This window comes from Penicillium brevicompactum (assembly GCF_028827555.1).
Source record: "Penicillium brevicompactum strain IBT 35665 chromosome Unknown utg000001l_segment0_segment0, whole genome shotgun sequence".
Taxonomy (NCBI): Eukaryota; Fungi; Ascomycota; class Eurotiomycetes; order Eurotiales; family Aspergillaceae; genus Penicillium; species Penicillium brevicompactum.
The window spans coordinates 1,803,407-1,820,244 of record NW_026623203.1 but is presented as its reverse complement, the minus strand read 5'-3'; the positions used below and the strand labels follow the sequence as shown (position 1 = coordinate 1,820,244).

At 49.0% G+C, this 16,838-nt stretch overlaps 5 protein-coding genes across 5 annotated transcripts; 2 read left to right on the top strand and 3 right to left on the bottom strand.

Annotated features, from left to right (window-relative positions):
- Positions 1 to 1,300: 1,300 nt before the first annotated feature.
- On the bottom strand, positions 1,301 to 3,253 carry N7506_000460 (Ser/Thr protein phosphatase family protein; the record flags this gene model as incomplete). Its single annotated transcript, XM_056949756.1, has 2 exons — positions 1,301 to 2,979; positions 3,037 to 3,253. 2 exons carry the CDS (start codon positions 3,251 to 3,253, stop codon positions 1,301 to 1,303), a joined length of 1,896 nt encoding a protein of 631 aa, XP_056815671.1.
- Positions 3,254 to 4,531: 1,278 nt separating this feature from the next.
- N7506_000459 (uncharacterized protein) lies at positions 4,532 to 5,375 on the top strand (the record flags this gene model as incomplete). The annotated part of the gene is made up of 2 exons (XM_056949755.1): positions 4,532 to 4,585; positions 4,647 to 5,375. 2 exons carry the CDS (start codon positions 4,532 to 4,534, stop codon positions 5,373 to 5,375), a joined length of 783 nt encoding a protein of 260 aa, XP_056815670.1.
- Positions 5,376 to 5,477: 102 nt separating this feature from the next.
- On the bottom strand, positions 5,478 to 6,303 carry N7506_000458 (SDR family NAD(P)-dependent oxidoreductase; the record flags this gene model as incomplete). Its single annotated transcript, XM_056949754.1, has 2 exons — positions 5,478 to 6,158; positions 6,208 to 6,303. The coding sequence occupies 2 exons, from the start codon at positions 6,301 to 6,303 to the stop codon at positions 5,478 to 5,480; spliced, it is 777 nt and encodes a 258-aa protein (XP_056815669.1).
- A 319-nt stretch (positions 6,304 to 6,622) lies between these two features.
- On the bottom strand, positions 6,623 to 13,260 carry N7506_000457 (polyketide synthase-like protein; the record flags this gene model as incomplete). Its single annotated transcript, XM_056949753.1, has 6 exons — positions 6,623 to 7,465; positions 7,527 to 7,847; positions 7,902 to 9,837; positions 10,032 to 11,941; positions 12,000 to 12,917; positions 12,970 to 13,260. 6 exons carry the CDS (start codon positions 13,258 to 13,260, stop codon positions 6,623 to 6,625), a joined length of 6,219 nt encoding a protein of 2,072 aa, XP_056815668.1.
- A 997-nt stretch (positions 13,261 to 14,257) lies between these two features.
- Positions 14,258 to 16,186, top strand: N7506_000456 (uncharacterized protein; the record flags this gene model as incomplete). Its single annotated transcript, XM_056949752.1, has 3 exons — positions 14,258 to 14,348; positions 14,393 to 15,028; positions 15,093 to 16,186. The coding sequence occupies 3 exons, from the start codon at positions 14,258 to 14,260 to the stop codon at positions 16,184 to 16,186; spliced, it is 1,821 nt and encodes a 606-aa protein (XP_056815667.1).
- Positions 16,187 to 16,838: the final 652 nt, after the last annotated feature.

Below are 16,838 nucleotides of genomic sequence, written 5' to 3'. Positions count from 1 at the left end.
TTTGCTTCAACGCAGAAATGTCCATGGATCTCTAGGACGAAGAGTTTTATAAACCGACTTAGGGTGCTTGCGTTCGCTGAGAAAGATGATACGCCTGCAACCTTGGAATCCATGTCTTGCTCTATTTGTTTCGTGCAGTCGATGACGGGGTTGGCTAGATGCCTGACAGATCAGGTGTAATTTGTGCCTGAGGCAGAGACCCCACATTGTCTCTCCTCTCACATCCCCACAAATCCATGTCCCCACGTCCCCACATCTTCTCACAACCTTGGACCTTGGAACCTCGGAAGGTTCTCTCTCCTCGTTCCCTTTCTCCTCTTTGGGGATTTTTGCTAGCTGGACAACCAATTCCTTCCTCCTTGCTTACTCTTTTACCCCGCATGACATTTCCTGAAAACTGCCGAGATGCTCCAATTGCTTCATCATATGTAGGTCTGTCCACGGGTAGCGGCCAGAGCCGTTTTGGGTATTTCAAGTGCCATTCCGGCCTGAGGCATACTGTATTTCCTGGATTTTGGCCAGCAAAAATAAGATACCCGGAACACTACTGAGGGATTACACTTCCTTTGCTCAGTTCCCATATGTGGCTGTCTTGAGTTTTCAGGCTCCAGCGCAGCTAGATAGTCTCAACTAGACTGAGGGCTTCTTCCCCCTCCTGCTCTCGTCTCCCACTTGAGCAATCCACTGGTTTGCCAGTGGCATTAAAAAAATCGGTTCTTGCTCATAAATGTGTGGTCTAAGTGAACGATGGTAGCCTAAAAGATTTGACCACCTGCCCAGGCCAAAGAGTCTGGAATGCCTCAATCTTCTAAAGACCCTGCGGCGTGAGTTTTCGGTTTAATTACGGAATGGTGACAGCTTCACTCCGAATGACTCACTCACTGCTCAGGTTTGCAGCCCCTAACTTAAGTAAATAACTTTCCAAAGTCTTCAAAATAATTCTCACGGTTGCATTACTGGCCAAGGCCTCACGTCGTAACAAATCAAGCCACGATGATGAAATGGGTACAATATCACATTCTGAGGGCAAACATGATCCTATAGCATCGCAAAAACCTTGCATTCAGCCTGAGCTGAGCATCACAGTGTTTCATCACTGGCCAAGACCTCAGGTCGTAACCAGGAAAGATCGCTTGCCTCTATGATGATTTATCAAGGATATACTGAGAGGCGTGGTGGTTCTATCAGTTGAATTGCTCAGCCAAGACTGAGGTTGATTAAGGCCCGTTCTATTTCTTTATTGATCGCGCGAACGCAGCCTATATTGCCCGACGTGACCATTGATCGTCAGGTCAAAGACCTATCCGGGGGTTGAACAGTTGTCGGTGTTATCCTGCCACACCATAGAGGCATAGGTAGGAATTAGATCGAAACTTGTGAAGTTCATCGGAAGATAAAGTCGGGTATCGTTGGCCGTGTAGTTCAATGATTGACTTGTAGAGAGATTCTTAGAATTCAATGCATCAACAATCTCGGGTTGGAGAAAATCAGGGAAGATCACATCCACAGTTTCTGGAACGCCGTCCGATGGAAATCCGGCGGTGACTTGGATTTCGACTGGCACGGAGTACTCTGGAATTTGAGAATGAGGTGTGTCGTCGCCATCACCCCCAAGGTCATCGCATGTTGTGTATCCTGAACTTGGAGTTTCGCCTCCAATCATACGACGGAAGAGAGTTTTTGGCCTGGAAAGCTCGGTCTCATTATGATATGAAGGATTTCCGCACTCATCGTACCCCAGCAACCCACTCGACCAGGTATCTACAGACGTAGAGCGCTTGGTGGATTTTGGCGTGTTTAGGGTCTCGAGAAGTGTCTTTGCCAGTGAATATGGGACATCGGGAACAAATCTGACGGTATTATGGTACGGACAGACGGTATATGAATCATCAACGGTAAGGGGACCTTGGACCACGTCGTAGCGAAACAGTCCCGTGTTAATGATGATCATTCGCGGGTTGGTGGAGCGATCTGGGTTCACCCAAATGGCAGCAGCGGCCGTTTGAACAAGTGCATATACATTGCCGGGGTCATCAATTGGCTTGCAAGTCTGACAGTAAGTTTGTGGCGCACAGCCGTAGACATGTGTCAAATTCAGAAATTTGCGATTTTCTGCAATGCCTTTTGAGATGTCAAGCCCTTCAGATGTATCTATATCTTGTGATCCAGTTGCATGGTACGCAAAGGTAAGTCTGTTCCAGTCCAGATACCGCCGGGTCAATTGCATATCAAAATCATTGGTCTTGCTGCATTGCGCATCGGCCTGTGTGCTCTCGTTCTCCCGGGCACGCTTTTTCTCGGGGATATCACTCCTTTGAGTTTGTCGAGATTTGATGCCACTCAAAGATATCCATCCCACCGTCTCGCAATATTTGCCAGATTCTATGGCCGAAGACATGGAGTCATAAACGCGAAAATCGCGAGTATGTGTATGACCCCCAAAGCCCTGAACGGGAACATCAGGTCGCATTTCCCGGAGCGTCTGCATGATGAATGGAAAGGAACTGACACTCCTGGGGTCTCCGGCTCTCACCGGGTTATGTCCAATGAGTACAAACAAGTCAATATCCTGACGAGCGACTGCGTCCTTGAACCAGTCTTCTTGTATCATTTCTGTGGCTCGCTGAATTCTCGTCATGTCCTTGTTGTTGTTAGTCCCATCCAGTATTACACCAAATGCCATGATTCGGATGCCATTTTCCGTCTCGAAATATCGAGACCTGCTTCCCATCGAAACCCATTCTTTTTCATCAGGTTCACCATCTTGACAGTTCTTGCAGATATCAATGTTGCTTGTCAGGTACTTGTTGCCATATACACCGACAAACTCAGTGAATGTATTGTATGCAACATTAATGGCACCTAGCTCGTGGTTCCCTGGGGTGAGAAGATCGTAGTCGATATTTTCGAAAATAGGATTTGTGATCTTGCCGTTCGGGTCGGTCGCATCGCTGAGCCCATTTCCATCATGCAAATCACCTGCAGTCGAATACAGTGTCAATATTGCCAAAGACCCACAGCATAGAATAGACGAACCTGTATCGATGAGAAGGAGATCCACATTCTTGTTCGCGGCTTGGTCTTTCATGTGTTTTGTGAAAGACACGAAATCACCCCAATCGGCACCGTAATTGCGTTCTTTGATATGCCCTTCCAACCATCCGTGACTGTCAGTCGTGTGGATGAAATTTATCTCTCCCCAATTCAAAGGTCTTTTTGGCTGCGTAAATGCATCTTGAGCCTCAGGCTGCATTCGACGTGTGAGTCTGGGGTACACCGTTGTCTCCTGTTCGCAAGATGAACACGCAGTCACGACTGATATAATGAATGATATCACGAAATAAGAAGCCATAACTGCCACAACCCATCAAAAAAGCAGATCGAAATGGGAGATTAGGTGTGAGTATTAAAATTAAACCTGGAACATCCTTCCAACAATGTTGTTATGTGACTCCAGGGCTTTTGTGTTTGCTTATTTCGATGGTATTGCTTTTTGAACTCCATATTATCTCCCAGCCGCTTGGTTCCTCATGAGGTACGGAGTACTTGTATGTATGACCGAATGATAAGTAAGGGGGTCGAGCATGATCGTCATTTATTTACTTTTTTTTCGCACATCACCCCTGAATATGTGGCACGGGAGCACTAGCATATTCCGGCTCGGATTTCGTGTCTTTCCACACCTTGGCAATATCCATCCTGAACAATCATTTTTTTATTACTCCGTATGCTTCCAAGGTTGTTGCTAATATCTTCGAGCTGGGGGCTAACTTCGGTATAATTCTAGGTCATAATTAAGCGAACCGATGGAAGACTTATCCGCTCATGTACATTTGTCGTGGTTCCGTTCTGGTGATTTTTATACGGCACGGCTCCCGAGTCGCGTCTTTTGATATTTTTCTGATTTTCTGATTTGTTTAACGCGCCCAAAACATAGGCTGAAAGTTCTGGAAGCCCCGTGAAGTAATTACTCTCATGCTTTCGCACCCAGCCCCAGGAGTTAGGATATTTGGACACGAGGATGGAAATGAATCCTGGAAATCGAGCGAATAGCTCTTGGGCTGATACTCGGTTCTACACATTTTAATATACTTCCAAGATTTATCGATGAGAGAGCACCGCAAACAGACATGTATGATAATGTATTGTTGTCTGAGAGGAGAAGGAAGAAGAGGGAGAGAAGAAAGCTCTCGCCATCTGCGCTATCTAGACCTGGAAGGAACCCGACAAATAGGACCAACACCGCCAAACAACCTTGGAAGATTGGATGTCACTGGTGTTGCAACAGAACTGAGAATATACGTGCATGACACTCACTCACTGTCTTCTAAGGTGGGGGGCTCGCACCCGTGGGCTGTGATCCACCCCCGGAGCCATGACTACATATTTTTGCACCGACACCTGGGCAATTCACACAACTGAGAAGCTCTATTTGTCTTTCTACGACCTTACAAGTACAGCGAGATTGGGAAATTCTCCAAGGTTCGAGCCATGGATGACACAAGTCATCTTCCTCGCATTCTTTGTCTTCATGGTAGGCTTCCTCATCTCTCTTCTAGCACCAAACCCACGAACCTTGCAATACGTATGCTTACCTCTTTGTCCCGGTAGGTGTTGGCTCAAATGCGGATATATTGCTCCTTCAGACAAGATCACTTCGTGAGAAGCTGCGCAGCTCATTTCGCTTCGTCTTTGCGAATGGACCTTTCTTCTCCGAAGCTGGGCCAGGAGTACTCCCTACATACGCGGATGCCGATCCCTACCGAAGATGGCTGCGTTGGACTGAATCACACCGGGTACTGAAGCCGAAGTTTCACGTAGAAGCTATTCGAAGGTGTCTTGAAGATGCGATGGTCCAAGACGATGAAGCTGGCGGCTGTGGACCGTGGGTTGGCCTGTTGGGTTTCAGCCAAGGGGCAAGGTTGAGTGCCTCTATCTTGTTTGAATCACAAAGACGCCAGGCAGCCCAAGAAAGAGGAGAGGTTCTCACAGGATACGAGGGGGATTCTGTTTCCACTCTTTGGAGTCAGGATTGGAAGTTTGCAGTGTTGTTTGCAGCTCCTGCGCCGCTGGTGGCACTTTCGCCCGAGATTGGAGACTTACCCTTGCAAAATCCAACGGAACTGGGAATCTCACTTGAGGATTTAGAAAGGATAAGTCCTATTGGCGAGTTGTCAATCGAGAGGCCAACACTACACGTGGTAGGCATTCATGACGAATGGGCTGCTTCGCAGAAGAAGCTTTATGATACATATTGTTCCCCCAAAACAAAGAGCTTGGTGCAGTGGGACGGTGATCACCGAATACCTATCCAAGCTTCAGATGTAGAAATGATTTGCGCGAAGATTCTCGAAATGGCTGGCAAGAATAGTTAATCAATATCATGAAATGGGTGATTGACCAAGTGCTGATAGATGTTATTCCAACATGTTTTCTCTTGTATTCTTTGACAGAGGTCATTTGGCCTGCGGAAGAAATCATAACATGAGCAGACCACCAGTGGCGCTGATAGATTGCCCTGTGATCCACTGGCTTTGCGGGCTAACAAGAAGTGAAACGACACTTGCGATCTCTTCCGCGGAAGCAACTCGACCTTCCATAGGTGTCATCGATGCAACATCACGATGGAATTTGGCTGACTCGTCATCTTCCGTAAGACTCTTCAGCATGTCTGTATCTGTCAGACCCGGCAGAACAGAATTTACGCTGTGGCCGAAAGGGCCAACAGCTGCAGCCAAAGATCGCGTAAATGCCTCCAATCCAGCCTTGGATGCGGTGTAAACTCCGTAAAGGGGGCCTCCGCTGCGTGATACGATGGAGCTGATATTAATGATGCGACCCGGGCGACGAAGATGGGGAACAACGGCCTGCGAGAGGAAAAAGGGACCTCGCAAGTTAACGTTGATACTTTGATCAAAGTCATCCATGGTGGTCTCAAGGAATGGCTTTCTGACGCTTTTGCCGGCATTGTTGATGAGAATGTCAATATTTGGGCCGAATGCCGCTAGTGTTTGTTCAATAATGATGCGCGGCGCGTCGACATGCGCAATGTCCACTTGGATCTTGATTGCGCGTGCCCCATTACTGAAATTATTGATCTGAGACAGAACATCCTCGGCAGCTGGCTCACTTGAAGTCGATACAAATGTGATTGCTATCTGCATTGACTGTTAGCCGGGTGCTTTCAGAAGGTAGGGGTCGGCGTGCCTTAGCGCCCTGCTTAGCGAGATCGAGCGCGATCGCTGCCCCAATACCGCGCGACGCACCGGTGACAATTGCGACCTTCCCTTCAAGGCCGTTCATTGTAAGATAATGCATACACCGACATTGATCAACTGTGGTGCAGCCATGGTGTTTACATACAATAAAAGAGGAAGAAAATTGGAGAAAATGCGTTGGGGTAATTCCACCTCCTGGCACCTGGGGGAGGATCAGCTCCTGGGAGCTGTTCCTCAGGTAGATTTGGTTAGTTGTGGATGGGTGGGCCTGTCCGATTTACAATCTTGGAACCACCTGCGCATGGGGCCAATATAATTCGAGCTGTTGCGCAATATACATGAGTTTAGGGGTTTTGGATAGACAGAACCATGACGTCTTGTGAATAAATAAAGAAAAATGTGAATCAAGTAGAAGCGTTCATAGCCTCCGTTTTTGATATGACACTCTCCACGATCTTCTCCAGTGTGTCGAGTTTGGCGTACTCTTGTACCTTGAACTTGACACGGAATATCCTTCCGATCCACGAGTAAACTTCCATAGCTGTTAAGCTGTCAAGGGCAAGGTCTACAATAGTTTGGTTGTCCAAAATGTCCGATACCGGTATAAGCTGCAATTCAGCAACTTTGTTTCGCACGGCGTTCAAAATTGTGGGGAATGCATCGGGATTGCTATCACTCTGGTCAAGGACAGTCGACAAAGAGTGATCGCTGGAAAGAGGGATCGATCTCAGGTTCACCTCTCTGTCTTTGGCATGAAGTGAAACCAGGGAGGAGAAGCGTGGGTCTTTGGCGTAGCTTGGTAGTTTGCGAGCAGCACCAAAGCCTGCACCAGTGATGCAAAAGCCATCACAAGACGTAGCAGTAGTGCCGGAGACAGAGGCAGAGAGAAGGGCAAGCACATCATGGGTGGTAAGTATCTCTCCTTCATAGTCGTCAATATACTTCAGTTTCTGAAGCTTCTCGGCATTCTCGGCCATGTAGCCAGCGTCCACCACGGCAGTGAGAGCAAGTGAGGTGGCTGGCAATCCTTGTTGGATGCGATATTTTGCGAAAGAGTCCAAAAATGTGTTAGCAGCTGCATATGCTGAATGTCCCGGTGTGCCGACCAAGCCCGCGACCGACGAAATAAGCACGAAAAAGTCTAGAGGTGCATTGCTAAGGGCGTGATGAAGGTTCCATGTTCCATGGACCTTGGGACGAACAACGGCCTGGAAGTCGGCGTGTGACACCGAGCTAAATACGCCGCCCTTTAGGAAACGTCAGGACCAGTACACACCAATAACAAGTCAAGAGGTTAGTCGAACATACCTTGAAGACCATTGCAGCGTTAATGACTCCTCTGATGGTGCCCCTTTCAGTAGCGCACTGATCAACAACTTGCTGCAACTGCAGTTTGTCGGTAACGTCGCACGGCAGCAAGAAGATCTCGGCTCCCAATGCGGCCATATCTTCAGTAAGCACATGAACCTCAGAGGTCATTGAATTGCTACGCGAAAGGAGTCCGATCTTCCTTGCTCCATTGTCCACCATCCATCTGGCAATGACACGCCCCAGACCACCGCCTCCTCCGACAAGTAAGTAAATGGCTTCTGAATCGAGGGCGAGCGAGGGAGGCCGTGCAGGCGTTGTCTAGACAATGATCAGCAATTTTGACTTCAAGATCTAAGAAAAGCATTTTTTTACCTGCAAGACTTCACCCTTGACGGGCACTAGCACTTTTCTCAATTGGTCACTGGGAGCGACAGTAGGAAGTACTGCAGACAAATGATCTAGTCTGACTGTCTGAATCGATGAAAACCCGCTGACAATATCGCCAGCAAAATAGCTTGCAACTGTGTCAAGGACTGCGGCAACACGCGAAGGGGCAGAGTCAGCAACAGAGGACAAAAGAGCGCCAGCGACACTGCAACCGATATCTAAACGTGGTGTTGAGCCTGCGATCAGCTCTCCAATTTGCACGAAGCGCCCAAGTGGTGCCAGTACCCGAGAGACAGATGTATTACACCTGGACCAATGAGTGGGGTTGAGTACGACTTCTGCGGACAGCACCGCGTCGAGGCTGTCAACTATGTGATCAGCCGGTGGGCGAACTGTGAGCAGAACTTCGTGACCAGAGGTGGAATCAATCACAGCGTGAACATTAGCACCAATTGCCTTTGCGATCTGCACCGCTGCCTGGCCCACGGCTGATTCGGCTGCAAGAACAACAACCGTTTCACCTTCACGTACTCTAGCGACTTCAGCGAGGGCGAGTTGTGCTGCTCCGAACGTGGATGGGAGGGCTGCTGCTATCTCTAGTGTCATGCAGGTGGGAACGACAGCAAAGTTCGATTGATGCGTCCGAACGAATGTCCCAAATGCACCCTTGGTATCCGCCAGCCCAAACACTCTGTCACCGACCTGCATGCGCGTGGTCTTCTCGCCACATCGTACCACCGTACCACTGCATTCACGGCCTTGAAGAGATTGAACATCCTCGATTCCAAGTCCAATCGCGGCGACTTGGATTTCCACTTCTTCTTCGGCCAAGTGCGGGACTGTGTCTGCCCGCTGGAGGAAAAGTGTGTCGGCATCTCCGGGGCGTTGCAGCCCATATATGAGTCGTGATTCGGGATCAAATGCCTCATCTTGGGGAGAAGCGATTCCCGTAGCAGCATGTGTAATGCTATCCAGAGCCTCGTCGCGTACGATACGCGAAACAAAGAGTTGAGAATTAATCTCTGTGAACTCCATCTCTGCGTTGGCATCAACCTTCCTGGCTGCGTTGGCAATACTGCCAGCCACACGCTCCACTAGCGCTGCTTGTGTGACCGCATCACTAGTCGTGGATGGGTCAAGGTCCAGGGTCGCAACGGCAACCTGCATCTCGCTGCGGATCGTTCTGAGCAACCCAACAGCCATTCCCGCAGTGGGATTTGTGGCATGGTGGAAAGCACCACGCGTGACCCATATCACAGCTTCGCAACTTGTCAGAGCATGTTTAACGTGGTCGAATGAGGCTTGGTCCACACTTCCCAGCAGACCTTCGCCGATGTCTAAAACAATGCAGAATTTGGCCTCGGCGGGTAGTCCTTGAGAAAGGGGCGACACGGCTATGTCGAACTTTCGGCTAAGAATTCCCCCCAAGTCGCTTTCATCACCAAGGGCTTGCAATAAGTGCCATCTGGTGGCGTCTTTCACTGGAGGTCCAGCGCTTTGCCATTCCACCTTGTAGCATCCGTAATGTGGAGCAGGCCAGCGCGGTATAATGCCTCTCTCGACATCAAAACCTAAGCCCCTGATCCGTATTTTTGAATCAGAGCAGCTTTTCAGAGCAGCATCAATGGCATATGTCCCGCCAAGCTTTTGTGGAGGCTGCTCTGAACGGGCCACAGCATGCAGCACAACGCCCGGCTCAATGGGAATTCCAGGTCCAATGACGACCTCTTCAACAGCATTAGGGACCCAGATATTGCTTGTAGCGCCGATCGGTGCGAAGGAGGGGTCTAGGAAGGGGATGTAGCTCCCACACTGCAGAAGGCCGTCCAGTGTGGTTGGGTGGATCGTGTAGGCAGTTTCGTAGTGGTGCGGCATACCAGCCTCAGTGTCCGAAACTACCACTTCCGCCGCGGTCTTGCCACTGCCATATCGTAAATTGTACACATTGCGGAATGCGCCCGTACGCCGTGGGCCTGTCTTTGCGGAGCCTTGGTAAAGCAGCGGGCTGCCGACGTGGCCGGGACATTGCTCGCGCGCCTCGCCCCATCGCGTTAGCCCCCCTCGGGCGCGTCGTCCAAGTGGAACCGAACAAGGGCGCTGCAGTGAAGAACCCACGCTCGCTGCTCCTCATCCCAGGTCAAAAGTTTGAACTCATCAAATTCGCTTCCATCAATCGGGCGGAGCTTGATGGAAAGTTCGGCGCGCACTCCTTCTTGAAACACCAAGTGATGTTTGACGCGCACGTCGCGCACAGTGAATCCCGCGACCGCGCTCTCCACATCAGTGCTGATCATGGCGCGTTGTTTACTGGCCTCCACTGCAGCACACACATATCCAGCCAGTGGGAAGGTGATCAATGATCCCACTTGGTGATCGCGAAGCCAAGGCATATCCTCGATCTCGAATTTGTTCGACCAGGCCATCTCAGCACCCCTGGAGTGCGCGGTCGCATGCCCCAGAAGATCATGCCGCGGGAATGGCCTAAGAAGTTTATCGTCTCGAACTTTGGAGTCAATCCAATAGCGACTTCGAGACCATGGGTATGGCTTCAGGCCATCTATCGGGCGTGGGCGGGATCCATGGTCCTTGATGTGTCCGAAGTTGACCTGGTCCATGTCGAGCCCTTGACCCAAGCAGAAAAGAGATCCACCTAACTTAAGCATCGCAGCTCGTGCGTTTTTGCCATGATGCAGAGATGGAATGGTGTCAACCGAGGCCGGCGCCTGCTTTCCAAGTGCTTTGAGGATACTTTTCATAGCCCATGCCAGTGTGGGATTTGGCCCGATCTCAACCACGACTTCTGGTGGTGTCTTGTTTTTAAGCAGAGCGTTCACGGCGGATGTGAAGCGAACTCGGAACTTCGCACTGCTAGCCCAATATGAGGGCTTCTTGACGGCAATTGGATCGACCTTCCGTCCAGCCATAGCCGAGAAGAACTCGACGTTATTCGTTTCGGTCCTCACAAAAGTGTCATCCGTGCAGATGTCCTCTTCATACTGATCAATGAATGGCTCGAGGAAGGGGGAGTGGTACGGGAAGTCAACTGCGAGTCGTCTATGGGGTATTCCATCCTCTTCAAGCAATGTCTCCAATTCATCCAATGCTGCGTCATCCCCTGATACTGTGAGCGACTTTGGCGAATTCTCGCATGCGACTACCACAGTCCCGGATATAACGATGTCCAAGAGAGGAGCGACATCCTCCATACCGCCACTCACAGCCATCATACCACCCTTGAAATCCGGTTGGACAGTCTTGATTCTGATGGCCATCTGACCACGGGCATAAGCAATCCGCATAGCACCTCGAAGGGACAGAATGCCTCCGGCATAGGCGGCGGCGACCTCGCCACTGGAGTGTCCGACAACCGCAGCGGGCTCCACTCCCCACGATCGAAGAAGATCCACGAGGGCGATCTGAATGGCTGTTGACGCGGCTTGGCTTACGTCGGCGTCGTTTATCCGTGATGTTGCCTCAGACGCGAACAACTCTTCTTGCAGCGAAAATGTGGCCCCGAACGACTGCACACAAGACGATGACTTCTCGAGGGATTCGGCGAAGACCGGATACTGCAACAATTCACGGCCCATCCCAAAGCCTTGTGCACCCTGTCCAGTGAAAGCGAATGCTATTCTAGGCGGGCGAACAGCACGCCGCTGTGCGACTCGAGGCGCGGCAGTGCTGAGAGCCAAATCATCCAATTCTGTCGCAACAAGAGCAGATCGCCAAGCAAGCTGCGATCGGCGCTGACCCAGTGTGTAGGCCAAATCGCTCATATCAACATTTGCCGACTCGTCTGCTTCAAGGAATCCAACCAGTCGTTCTCTGGTTCGCGCAAGAGCCTGCTCGTCATGTGCAGAGAGAACAAAGAGATATGGCTCTTCTGCTGAAGTACTCTGTTGGCGGGGTATGTCGGTTCCCGGTGCCATTTTAACAATGCAATGGGCATTGGACCCGCCAAACCCGTAGTTGTTGATAGCGACATACGACTTCCCCTTCGGCCAAGTTTGTGTGTTGGTCGGTACCTGATTGCAGTTAGCACTCCAGATCCGTCGCTATCATATAGCCATATCTCTTACTGACCGCCATATTTAATTTCCGCAGCTCGGAGTTCATTCCTTCATCTTTGAAATTAGGGTTGGGAACGACTTGACCCTTCTTCAACATCAAAGCCGCCTTTATCAATGATGGGAAGCCACTCGCCGATTCCAGGTGTCCCACATTCGCCTTGACTGAGCCGAGTAACAGTGGCTCTTCAGGGGTGCGAGCATCGCTGGAGAAAACCTTTTGAATCGCTGAGATCTCGATAGGATCACCCACTCGAGTCCCAGGCGCGTGTGCCTCGACAAATCCAAATTCATCTGGCCGCACATCCAAAGCCTGTTGCAATTCCGTCATCAATCTAGCCTGCATAACAGCATCTGGCATAGTATATCCGTTTGTGTTGCCATTGTGATTGACCCCAATGTGCGACAGGACGCAATGAACTCGATCATTGTCGCGCAGCGCCAAATCAAGTGACTTCAATATTATACAAGCTGCACCCTCTCCGCGCGCATACCCCGACTCTGTTTCTGGATCCAAGGCTCGTGTCTTTCCGTCTGAGTTGAGCATGGTCAAATTGGACAGCATGTTCCATCGCCACGGCGAGAGGTTGAGAGCGCATCCTGATACAATGCACATGTCCGTTTCTCCAGAGCGTATGCTCTGTGCTGCCATTTGCAGAGCATAGAATGCTGATGAACATGCCGTGTCCACACTAACACTCGGACCACTAAGGTCAAATACGTTGGACACTACATTTGAGAGCATGCAACTGTGACCAAGCACTCCGACCTGTGCTGGCACATCGCTAACACTTTCTTTCAGTTCGAGCGTATAGTCAGATGCATTAGATGATGAGAAAACTCCCACTTTTTTCCCAGCGATGCTTTCTTTCGGGATTCCGGCATCCTCCAAAGCTTCATACACGCATTCGAGTAGGATTCGCCCTTGGGGGTCCTGGATGTTGTGTCAATTCGGAAACCATAGGAGCAACAATAGGTCATCATACAAATGAGGTTGCATCTGTTGCATTCATCTTGAAAAACGACGCGTCGAAATTGGCCACATCGTCGTTGAGAAAATAACCATGGCTGACATGAATTGAATCTTTCCGTGATTCATTTGGATGATAAAATGCCTCCCAATTGAATCGCTCGTTTGGAAACTTTCTGTATCCGTCCTTTGCGTTCGTAAGGAGCTCCCAGAAATCATCTAACGAGGCAACATCTCCTGGAAAGCGGCATGACATGCCCACGATGGCTAATGGCCTCGGCCCGGGGGCTAGGTCAGAGACAGTCATTCTATTTGACGGTCTCGGATCTAATGAAGGTGTGTGTTTGGTATGTAAGTTCGCAAATGGTTGCTGAAGGTTTCTTATACCACGAATGTTGCTTCGCAAGGCAAGGAAGACACCTAGCCGTTAATAAAACCTGGGGTGGATTGTGTCCAAGGAAAGATGGAAATCAAAATGATCAAACTGATCAATGGAAATACCGACTAGAATTTTGGGGAGAAATAAGAGGCAACATTACTTGACCGAAGACAAAAAACCTTCCAAAGTCTCCAGCCCAGGAGATGCTCTCGCCCGGTGGTATATTAAAAGAATATTCATTTTCCCAAGCAAGGCCTTTGCTAAATCGAATCTATATTTTACCTAGGTATTTGACAGTTCAATCCATTTCATTCGCATTTCCGCCGCTTCCATGTCCCCTTCTTTCTTCGAAGCAAACATCGGCTCTTCAGAGCTGATCGTAACCTAATTTACACTATCGTGTCCACGCCGCCCAAAGAAAGGGTTCTTGTAATGGGATACAAATATAGTGATAAAAGAAAAGCTATACTTACATGGCGTGTGCTTTTGCTCAAGGCACTTCAGGATTTGGTCAAGCTGGGGTAGTCCTCCAGCACCAGACACTGGGGTGAACCCATTCCCGGAGCTCAAGCGCCAATCATTATGCGCTTGACGAAAGACCATGAAAAAACAAAAATCATAGATCAACCTTGATATTAAATGCTTAGATTTGTACATAGAAATTCACACTAGCCTTGAATTTGTTTTGCTTCTGACTAACTGGCTGCAATTTCCAAGGTTGCGACGCATCATCCTACCATTCAAACTGTATCCCCCAACCGACGATTTTTTTTACTTGATTTGCGCCCTAGTCGGTGATTCTCTCTGCATTGACTCGGCACGTCTTGAAAACAAATCATTGGAATCTAGAATAATCTTGCATGTCGAGTTGATGTTTCCATCATCTTCCTTTTTTTACACTACCCACCTTCCATCTGCTCTGACTATGGAGCAACATCAATCATGGCATGCGCCATCGGATTATAAAGCCCGTCAGATAGCTGTCATTGGAGCTGGTGTACTCGGACGTCGCATAGGTAAGAACTTGCCTTTGTCTTGGGGATTCTGCTCACCATATCAGCAACATGCTGGGCATGCGCCGGATACAACGTCCATATCTGGGATCCTAGCCCCACACAATGCCATGAGGCATTGAAATACTTTCTAGACAACATCAACATCTATCAACAATACGTTTCTGTCAAGCCAGGTGAAGTTACTCTGGCCATAGACCTAAAGCATGCTGTTTCGAATGCCTGGCTCGCGGTTGAATGTGCACCCGAAAATCTTGAAATCAAACAGAATGTGTTCTCGGATCTTGAAGGAGTCTGTGATCCAGACTGTATACTGTCGACGAATTCATCATCGTATAAATCTTCTGCAATCTCTCGGAAGATGAGTGAAGGGATCAAAAATCGAATCTTGAACACACATTATTTTATGCCACCTCATGTGCGAATTGTTGAGCTCATGACTAGTGGCTGTACCGCGTCAGACATATTTCCGTTTCTGAGATCACGGATGCAGGAAGCGGGACTGAGTGTATACGTTGCGAAACAAGAGTCGACAGGATTTATCCACAACAGGGTGTGGGCTGCGATAAAGCGAGAGCTGCTTATGGTTGTTTCGGAGGGGGTAGCGGATCCAAAGACCGCAGATGACATTTTCTTTGAGGCAATCGTAAAGCCAGGAACGAGGCCTTTTGTTGCAATGGACCGTACGAGATTCCCTTGTTCATCCATCAAATCTGGAAGATTTTCAACATGCTAACGGTAGGATAGTTGTCGGACTTGAGACAGTTGCCAATATTGAGCGCAATTTCGCGCAGGAACGAAATCTTCCAACAAAGCACACAGTTGACTATCTAGAAAAAGAATATATGAGCAAAGGTAAACTCGGGCTCCACTGCGAAAATGGCGGGTTCTATCCCAAGGCATCGAGGACTACCGGACCGAGGATTTTCGTGCTGGACAATGGCCTGTCTGGTGAAGTGGAAACCTTGCAAATGGGAAAGGTCCTGGAATATACGTCTGGTGGTCAACAAGTTCGAACCCTATTTGAGAAGCAGTTTCTCCCTGACGGGATTGTCATTCACAAAGAAAAGGAGCGGATTTTCTGGACATGCATGGGTAACCCAGGCCAAAACGACGGTATGATTTGTTCGGCGAGGCTCGACGGAAGTGAATTCAAATCCCTTATCGAAAAGGGAAGCATCAATACTCCAAAGCAGATCACACTCGACCCGGCAACTGGGAAATTGTACTTTGCAGATCGTGAGGGTCTTTGCATCTGGAGTTGCAACCATGACGGCAGCAGCCTGCAACGGGTTGTTACAACTGGTAGCACGTCCGATGACAAAGGTCTGAAAGATGCGCAAAATTGGTGCGTTGGTGTTGCTATATCGCAGACTCTGGGTAAAATCTTTTGGACACAGAAAGGTGGACCGAAGGGATGGCAGGGACGAATTTTCAGTGCAAACCTCGAGATTCCAAAGGGCGAGACTGCCGAAAACAGATCAGACAAAATATGTCTTCTTGAGAATCTTGCTGAACCAATCGATCTTGAGTTCCATGAAGACTTGAAAGCCTTGTACTGGACGGACAGAGGCGAAATGCCGTTTGGAAACACCCTGAACCGTCTTCTTTTTGGGGATGATGGTAAGGCTTTGGAGATCGACAACACACCATTCCTAAAATACCAGATCTTAGCGCGAAAGTTTCACGAAGCAATCGGGTTGAAGATTGATGAAAAAAACAAACATGTCTATGTGGCAGATCTTGGCGGGTCGATTTGCAGATGCAATCTCGACGGCAGCAACAAAACAAGACTGTTGTTTGAAGAGCGACGAGCCTTCACAGGAATTGCGCTAATATAGTTCCCTTAATTTCTGCCCTGTTTTAGTTATTGTGCGCTCCGATGGTCTTCCCCGGACGGGTCATGTCTGAATCTCATCATTTGTCTTTCTTGGGTGTATATTCCTCTATTGTTCACAGCGCTCTTAGAAAATCATCACACCACCCTGCAAAACTGACCATATCTGCACCTGCTAGTTGGTCAAGATGCAACAAGTCCTGTGTGATCAACCTCGTTTAAAATACTCAACCCACCATCCATGCTGAACGGGAAATCAAATTCTAGGTCGTCTATCGTGCTAGGAAAATCAAGCGAAAGAGTGTCATCGCAGGGCGTAACATCATCCAGTGTAGCTGAAAAATCTATTTCATCATCTGCAATTGTCATCGGGGAGTCGAAAATATCGAAAATATTGTGGGATGTTGTCAAGGGGCGCTTTCGCGATTCGCTAGGTCTGGTTTTCTGAACGCACGGAAGTTGGACGTCTGAGAGCCTGTTAATATTTTGGATTCTCGGAAAGTTGAAAAGATTTGAGCCGGACTGACCTGACGTTGTCTTGATTTCTCTGCTTATCTGGCGTGTTTGAGTAATGGGCTGGTATCCGATAGCTTTGCTAATAGCGTCGGTGCTGCGATAGGTGAGAACAAGCACGCGAAAAACATGGGTATAGATAG